The sequence below is a fragment of the Nipponia nippon genome, unplaced genomic scaffold, assembly GCF_047370975.1.
Source record: "Nipponia nippon isolate SJK-2023a ecotype South Korea unplaced genomic scaffold, ASM4737097v1 scaffold_2, whole genome shotgun sequence".
Classification (NCBI taxonomy): domain Eukaryota; kingdom Metazoa; phylum Chordata; class Aves; order Pelecaniformes; family Threskiornithidae; genus Nipponia; species Nipponia nippon.
This window is the reverse complement of record NW_028262336.1, coordinates 85,406,879-85,415,772: the sequence shown is the minus strand read 5'-3', so window position 1 is coordinate 85,415,772 and position 8,894 is coordinate 85,406,879. Positions and strand designations below refer to the sequence as shown.

The 8,894-nt window shown below is 45.7% G+C and overlaps 1 protein-coding gene across 1 annotated transcript; it reads left to right on the top strand.

The window, feature by feature from the left end:
* Window positions 1–685: 685 nt before the first annotated feature.
* CLN5 (CLN5 lysosomal BMP synthase) lies at window positions 686–8,894 on the top strand. Its single transcript, XM_087756454.1, has 4 exons — window positions 686–876; window positions 2,968–3,133; window positions 4,285–4,510; window positions 7,758–8,894. The coding sequence occupies exons 1-4, from the start codon at window positions 761–763 to the stop codon at window positions 8,267–8,269; spliced, it is 1,020 nt and encodes a 339-aa protein (XP_087612580.1). The 5' UTR covers window positions 686–760; the 3' UTR covers window positions 8,270–8,894.

Below are 8,894 nucleotides of genomic sequence, written 5' to 3'. Positions count from 1 at the left end.
GTGTTTACTGCAGGGATGCTGCTGGCAAACCTGTCCTCACTGTTTCCCTTAGCCAGAGTTCATCTTGGATAGTTCTTGCTGTCGTCGTAAAAACGAGGCAATAAACTGCTATATAATCGTCGTAATGTAAGTTGTTACCACCCGAGTAAGTGTTCTGAAATGGGTGACAGGTAGACAAACTTAGCTGGGAGCCCTGAAAGGCTTCAGACGAGACCTCTGGGCAGCCAGATGAGGCTCAGGGCTGCACGGTTTATCACCGCAGAAGCCGCTCTGCCTTTTGGTGAGGCCTCACCTCTTCGTCTCGGGTCCAGATCCAGAGGCCATCCCTCTCAGTGGGTTCTGGTTGTAAGGATGGGCATCTGATGTGTGTTTTACATCGGCTCCAAAGCAATGCTTGAAACAACACACCAGGCTGTTAAAAAATACTTCAGCTAAATGACAAGAACACGTAGTTGTCTGGGTCTCCAGAAAACCGAAATCGTAGTTCAGCCAAGTGACATTTCTCAGGGCTGGTTCAGCACACGGTTGGTTTTCCCCCAGAGGAGGACGAAAACCTGCCTTTGGCCAGGACCCTGGTCCTCCGCCCCGCCTGAAGCCCTCCGGCCCGGGCCCTCCGCGGGCACCGCCGGCCGCCCGCGGCCCTGTGGGCGGGCGCGGGGGCGGCCTCCTTCCCGCCCAGCCTCCCTCCGCCCCGCCGCTTCGCCCGCCCGCCCGTCGGCAGCAGCGGGGCCCGGCCCGCGGCGCCGCAGGCCTCGCCGCCATGGGCGCCGCCCGCCGCTACCGGCTGCTCCTGCTGCTGCTGACGGCGGCGGCTTGGGGGCCGTGGTTCTCGGGGGCTCTCCGCTCCCCGCAGCGGCGGTGGCCGGTGCCCTACAGGTGAGTGAGGCGGGGAGGGGGGCCCGGAGGCCGGAGCCGGGGAGAGGCACGTCCCCGCGGCTGCCCGGCACCGCCGCCCGGTCGGTCGGCCGGCCCGGCTGCCTGCGCTTAACCGCCCGCCTGCCTGCGCCTAACCGCCCGCCGCCGCCGCCTCCTCCTCCTCCTCCTCCTCCTCCTCCTCCTCCTCCTCCTCCTCCTCCTCGGAGGCCCGTCAGCTTTGCGTTTGTTTTGTTTGTGTATTGAATTGTTAGACTAAACAGGCCGTGACTAGTTTCCCCTTTCTGATCGCGGGGGTATTTGTCATTTGTATGGTGTTTGGTGTACCGAGCTCACGGGTGTGAGGGAGCGGGTGTCCCGTCCCTGGCCTAGGGCTGCGCTCGCTCTGTCAGCAGCGGGATGGCTGCCCTGGCTTTAAAAGTGCTCCTTGAATTCCTGTTTTAGCAAAAAGTTGCGATGAGGGAGTCAGGCTATGATTTATTTTATTTTTTAAATTTAACTTTACTTCATACTTCTGTTCATCGTAAATGAAATGGTACAAAATCCCATTCGCTGCTCCGGAGCTGTCTTGGCTCCAGAAGGCGGCCTGGTGCTGTTGGGGAAGGCAGAAGAGCGTGTGTTATTGCATTTTACTGAAGCCAGTAGCTACGGCTTTGGCTGTGCTGAGGAAAGGAGCCTCTTCGGGAGAAGGGCTACGCTTGCATGTTTATTTTGTAGGGGCTTGCTCTTCATAAAGGGAGGCATTATAGTTCAACTGCTATCTAATGCACGCCTAAAGTTTTGAAAGTCTGTTGCATGATTCCTAGTAGTTAAATTTGTATCAGGTGATGCCTGAAGGAGCTGATCTTGCTGTCACGAGTTGTTTGGGTTTTCCAGCAAGTTCACTAGTTGCAAGGTTGGGTCTCGTGATGGTCAAAATTGGAGTACGGGCCTGTCAGTGTGAGACACTCAGAAATGTGGTATTTTAGTGCTTCTTAACATGCCTGTTACCTTCTTGTCACATACAAGGTGCAGTGGGAGGGGAAATTGAAAATGTAAGGTGTGCAGTTTAGAAACAGGACTTAAATGTGTGACTGGCGCAAGTCTTTGTTTTCTCTTTGCTCTTTTTGCAGCTGTACTCTTTTCTTTTTCTTTTTTTTTGTCTTTTTTTTTCCCCCTAGACAAAATAAAGGCAGACATGCTGAAGTAGCCAGCAAGCCTGGAGAAGAATTCCGCAGGGAAAATCATTGGTGTCTCAGCAGGGCTACTGGCCTCACTATGGGTCAGGAAGTACCGTGTCCTTGAGTCATCTCATGGCCAGGGTATTTGTGCCATTCAGTAGCCCTGGGCAGCTGAGTGTGTTAGACTCTCGGGCTGTGCTCTGGGCAAGCTGTGTACACCAGTCTGTCTTGGTAACGAGAATACAGGAACCTTGTTTTAAGTGAAATACGTGAGTGAATTTGAAGGAAATGGGGAAAGGAGGACTTGTCAGAAAGTTTTTTTGCTGATTGTATACAGTGTGGTACGTAAGCGGATTCGGCCTTCAGTTTTTGAGGTTTAATAGGAATAATGAATGGAAACAGTGATTGTAAGTTCTTAGGCCTCTTTATCTAAATTAGCATAGAGGAATAGAGTATTTCTGTCTGATATTGACAATATTGTAGACTAAAAATAACTCCATCTGGGGAGCTATTACTATAGAATAGTTTCTCAGAGCAAACTGGTCAATCCCTGTGTAGACAAACTCTTAGGAGAATGTTTATGAGGTAGATCTCAAACCATCCTCTACCCAGCATCTGCGTGTCTCTGATGTTGTGAGTATAAATCACCCTTTGTAATCTGCATCATGTCCACACTTTAGCTATCAGCACTGTGTACAACGTGACTTGAGTTCGCCAGTCTTAAGCCCTTAAGTCCTGTATCTGCAGACGTGCCCCTCAGCAGCCTTACGAACTTGTGTACTCCAAGTGTTGCAGCATCTGGATCACAGAATCGGTCTTTGGGGGTGGCCGCACACTTGAGCTCTCCCACTCAGGCCCTTAGGAAGCCACGAGACGGTTACTCCAGCCGTGAAGCTGTGCTTATCGTTCTGTGTGCTTCTCTTTCTCAACACAGGCGCTTTGATTACCGTCCAAAAACGGATCCTTACTGCCAAGCTCGTTACACCTTCTGTCCCACTGGCTCTGCCATCCCGGTTATGAAAGAAGAGGATGTCATCGAAGTGTACCGATTACAGGCTCCAGTATGGGAATTCAAATATGGGGACCTACTAGGACATTTGGTAAGGTGATATTTTTGTTTAACAAAGTTACAGTGGCAAATTCAGCTGAATTCAACAGCAGGTTTCAAGAATGGGAGCTGTAAGGTTGGTATGTGCTTGTATGGAAGAGTATTGGAGCACACAGGCTAGGCTCTCTATAGGAAAGGTACCCAATGAACAGTAAGTTTCAAACAAAATCTAAAGAAAAGAGCATGACCAGCACTGTTGGTAGGTTTGAATGTGTTCCCCCATGGAGCCGCATATTGGGAGTGTTTTGTGTATACACACCATTACATTTTGGGTGTCTTTTTTCTGCACTATCACTGCATCAAGAAAATACATTTATTTGTCCCCTTATGTCAGAGAAAATGCTTACTTAGTGTATTAACTTTTCTGTTCTTAAAAACATGTATTTGCATGAACATGGATGTCTGTCAGGAGTGGACAGCTAACTGGTCAGACTGGTTGGGTGCTTTTACGGTTCTTTCTTGGGTGTTATGATCAGTATTGAATTAAAGTCGCAATTCATGGAGTCATGCAAATAGGAAAGAATCTCAACTTTAGTGATATTTATAGCTATAGCAGTAGCATAACTAAGCTTCAAAGCATGATTCCTAATGAATAAAGAAATGCTAGTGAACGTGAAATAGCAACATCAAAACCAGGCACGCAGAGTCACAAATGGAAATAGCTTCAAGTATCATTATCTTAGTTGTTAAACTAAGGTTGAATGTATGTATTTATCATACAGCTTTTAAAATGAAGATTTATCTCATTCCTTTTGTGGCTTTCAGTACTAAGATCTGGTTTTGGTAACTCAGTTCTGCTCTTTATTTCTTTGATATCCCTGTGAGGTTAAGGATTCAAAAGTAAGCTTGAGTTTTGATGATGAGCTCCCACTGAGTATCTGCTTCCAAGTAACAGAATTTACAATGGATGGATAGACAAGCACCGAGACAGTGTGACTCTGTGATGAAAGTATGCGCGTGATACAATCTAGTATGTTGTGCATCAATGCTGCTGAATCCAAGCTGTTATAGGAACCCCTTCCCCTCTTCTCACCCTGTTACACAACAGCTCCCAAGCGTCTTATCTTTTGTACAGGTCAAGCTGAAGTTGGTTTTATGTTAAAATTTTGGCTTTTGGGGCTTTTTTTTTTTTTGCTTTTCCAGAAAATTATGCACGATGCTGTGGGTTTCAGGAGCTCTCTAACGGGCAAAAACTACACAATGGAGTGGTACGAGCTCTTCCAGCTTGGGAACTGCACATTTCCACATCTCCGGCCTGGCATGGACGCACCATTCTGGTGTAACCAGGGAGCTGCCTGCTTTTATGAAGGAATAGATGATGCACACTGGAAGGAAAATGGAACTTTAGTTCTCGTGACCACAATATCAGGTAGATTTCAGATGCTTTGGATGGTGCTAATATCATAAAATCTAGAGTCAGCCTTGTCTTCATGTAAAGCAGTATCTTTTAATTTATGTTCTGTAGGTTATTTGCAATGTTAGTGACTGATGCTAATTTCAAATTGAAATACTACCTCTGCACTTTCTTTAATACAGAAGGCAGTACAAGGCTGCTGCCTTTTGAACAACGCACACTGAAGAGTTGTTAAATGAGAGTCATTTGGTGTTGCTGTACAAAAAAAACACTTGAGTCTCTTGAGCGTAAAAATAGCAAAACAGCTTATACAGAACCATTATGGACTCTTTTCACATGGCTTCCCCAAAACAAAGCCTTCTATTGTGAGGTGGCAGATGACTGCTGAGATAGAAAAACTGGTGAAAATGTGTACATTACTGAGCAAAAAAATAAGGCGTATTTAGAAATAGTCTCAAAAATATAAAAAATATTAATTTCTATTTCCATCTCCCCCATTATGTGTCATAAAAACTGTGCAGATGTCCCCAGTAGTAGGTCTCTGTCGTATGTCATAGAACAAAACCAGGGTTTACACCTCTAAGTAAGCCTATGTTCACCAAAATAGCTTCCTGGTATATACTGAACACTGAAATTCTAAAATAAAAAGGTCATTTAAATAAATCTGGCTGATTACTGTAGTAATACAGTGAATGACTTATGAACAAAGTCCCCTGAGGACTTCGAGAATTGCCTTTTGTGTGACCAAAACTACTTACTCTCCAAAGTTAGCACAGTGTACAAGGCACGGTGGGGAGTCAGACTACAGCTGGTGTGATGTGGTGCTCTGTGTTTGCCCGCTTCCACCTTTAGCAGCTTTGCTGGACTCAGTCTCTAGATAACTGTCCAGCGCCGCTAAGAAATTCTAGGCTGTTTTTTAAGCGATGAAATAAGCGGAGCTGCTTTCCTGTGAGTTTGTAGCTCGTGACTCAAGTCTTTGATGCCTGATATAGTTGGATTCTTTTGTACGAATACCAAGTTAAACGTTTTCGTACAGTTGTGGAACTTGTAATGCTTCCTGCCTGTGGATTATGTGATGCCTAAGAAAGGTGAGGTTACGCTGGTGCCTTGTGCAGGCATTGCTACGGTCCTCCTTGTCTCTCTCGCTTACTGTTTCCATGAAACTTTTAGGAAGGTAGCATCTCTGAGAGTTTTGAATTGTCTGAATTTGACTAGGAATCTGAAAGTTACCATGGAAAAAGGGGAATGGATGCAAGCAGAGATGGACAGCATCATGAGCTGAACTTGCTTTCTTCAGAGAGCAGGCAAAAAGCATCCCGTCTCTTGGGAGAGGGCTTTAATGTATGGAACAGCTGGACCCTCTTTGCCCTTGCAAGATCCTATGGAGCTGTTTGTCAGCGGTGTCAGAGACCACGCTGAAGCAATCTCATTTTCTTTTAAAGCCCATCGGCCAGGTTAATGTTACTTAGGGGTATGTTTCTTTTGTGGAAATAGAGCAGGAATACTCGAAGTCTGATTTTTTTTTTTACTGTCTAGGCATCTTTCAACAGACTATTGTGGAACCATGCATTAACCTGTAATATTTTTGTTTAAGATGTTAAGGCCAGAACTTCATATTAAGTCCATCTTGGTCTTGTTAAGAGAGGCAAATCCTTTTCAATAACGTGCCTTGCAGAATACACACTAGGAAGCTAATCTGGTAGGAATTAGAGAAGATAAAAGGGAGCTTCAGGCCCATCTGCAGTGTGTAGTAAATACAGTTCTTGATACAGATTTAATGACTTGCTGTTTTATTAAACCAAGTCATGGGCAATTAGAAAAGAAAGTATCCCACACTTTCACTGAACAGGACGATCGTTAATGTTTACTGTGAAGCCCAAAAGCTCTTAGTTGTGGCGTGAAGAACAGTTATAATGGGGCAGCCTAGGAGGTGAATGTGCACAGCTTTAGTTACTCTGAGGTAGTAGCTTGCACATGCGCCTCCCCTTAGGGTAAATGCAAGATGTGTTTACTCTCTGATGAAGAGTAGACCCAGCAATCCGACCTTTGCAGCTTGTTTTGGAGGGAGATGCATGGCATGCAGTGCCCTTCACTGGTCTTGATGAATGCAACATTGCAGTGAAGTCAGACTTAATGCGAGAGGCTGGTGGTTCTGTGCAGGGTGGTGTTAGTGACGCAGTTCTGTCTGATGTCTGCCACTCCTGAACTGCGAGGTAACTGCTGCCGGTCTCTCGGCTTGCAGCAGTCTTGCCAGTCTTTCAGCAGCTACCAAGCACAGTTGCTGTACCCACGGCAGTGACGCTTGCAGCTAAAGAGAGATCATGTCTTGGAACACTGTCACGATTGCAAGCTGTCATCTAACTGTGTCTTCTGACGTATTGCACAAGAAGAATCTGCAAAATTTGGCCGTGCTGTGAATGTGAGGTGCTAGACGGATCTGAGTCGTAGATGGTTGTACCCTGTGCTGCGACTGAGGAAAGACAGGGCGAGAAGGGCCTGGCTGAGGTGCAATGCTAGGACTGCAGGAAAAAAAACAAAAGAAGGAAGATCAGCTGTGTGCTTCAGCTCTGTTTTGGGGAGGCAGAGGCATCACGTGTAAGGAGCTAGCGGAGAGAGGAGCTGAGTTAGAGATGTCTTCCTCATTCCAGTTGTGAAATCACCAAAACACTTTAAACATGTATTCTAATGAAAAAAATAATCCACAGGGTGTTTAAGTTTACAGGTCTTCACATCCCACTCATATCGTTTGGCTTAGTTCAACTTTGCTAGCTGAGGAGCTGCTAAAACAGCAGGGTGTCTCAGGCTAAGGTTACATAGGGTTCTTTTGTGGAGAGACATCAAAGCTTCTGCCCCGAATTGCTGAATTTAGTTAAAACTTGCGGAAGTGCAGAAGTGCCTGTTGCACTGGTGGGCACTTTGTCAGCATCTCTAGTAGATTGCACTACCTGCCCTATTTGTCTGCACGGATAAAACAAAATGAGAAGTGTTGTGGTTCTCTGACGTTTGGATGTTCTGGCATAGTAGCAGGAAATGGGGCTGAAAAAGGAATTACAGTTTAAATAACTTACATGTAAATATAGTTTATTCAGTGGGGTATCACTTCTCCCTCCAGCCAAAGCCTTGTATCTTTGTATGGCTACGTGATGTTGTAGGTAAACTTTTGTAGGGAAGGGAGGTGAACCTTGAGATAGATGGAAAATATTCTGAGTGAGTCATGTATTTGTTACCCTGTTTCTGTAATGCTTATTTTAATCTTTTACAGGAACCATGTTTAATGAAATGGCAAAATGGGTAAAATACGACAATGAGACTGGCATTTACTATGAGACCTGGACAGTTCAAGCAAGTCCCGACAAACGATCAATAGTATGGTTTGACTCCTACGAATGCTCTAAATTTATACTGAGAACGTACCAGAAGCTAGCTGACTTAGGAGCCGTGTTTAAGAAGATACAAACAAACTACACCAGCATAATTTTATTCAGTGGAGAACCGATTTACTTGGGAAATGAAACATCTATTTTTGGACCTCTAGGAAACAAGACGTTGGCAGCAGCTATAAGAGATTTCTACTATCCATTCAAACCTCATCGGACAGTCAGAGAGTTTTTTGTGGATCTTTTAAAAATAATTGATCGTGTCATCTTGCATCATCAGTTTTACCTCTTCTACAACTTGGAATACTGGTTTTTACCTATGAAGTTCCCTTATCTCAAAATAATTTATGAAGAAGTCCCTTTACCTATTGGAAGCAAAACATCCTTTGGTGTATAATTGCTTACTGAAGAACCGAACTTGCCCTTATGCCAGAATATCCTTAAGGATTTTGGAGCGCTACCATGATGGCATTACTGTAAAATTTGGGTTGGGAAGGCTTTGCTAGACCACGTGAAAGACTATGCCTTTTTTTCTTATTACCAGCATAATATGTTCATGAACGCTTCAGCATCTCTGACTTGACTGGCTTCTGCCTAACCACGGACACCCGCTGCCTGAAGGCAGGCCGATGTGGCTCCTCTTGGCTAAACTCTGCAGTGGCGGAGGGTGAGCGGGAGGCAGCCCGCCTGCTCTGCTCTCAGGCGCTCTCCACATTCGTGGCCACGTGGCGACCTGGCTGTCAACAGAAATGGGACACGAGCATTGCAAGGACCTTCCGGTCTGACCAACTCGGCTAATCTGTGTGTTGGAGCTAACAAAACTGAGTGTCTAGATGTGTCCGATTCCCTCAACGTGTGCCTTAGATCCGTGTTTCTGTATTTCTTTGATTTGTACAGCTGGGACCTACAAACTCTTCTTGGCTTCATGAAGTACGTGTTCAAGCGGGGCGGGAAGGGGCAGCAGGTCACCACTCTGCTTCCTTCACCTGCACTGGAAACACAATACAGATGGCTCTTCCTGA

Bases quoted from the DNA above. Each gene is read 5' to 3' on its own strand.
- CLN5 (XM_087756454.1), top strand. From the start codon at position 761: ATGGGCGCCGCCCGCCGCTACCGGCTGCTCCTGCTGCTGCTGACGGCG. The intron at 877-2,967 runs GTGAGTGAGGCG...TTCTCAACACAG, and splicing joins CGGTGGCCGGTGCCCTACAG to GCGCTTTGATTACCGTCCAA. The intron at 4,511-7,757 runs GTAGATTTCAGA...AATCTTTTACAG, and splicing joins TCTCGTGACCACAATATCAG to GAACCATGTTTAATGAAATG.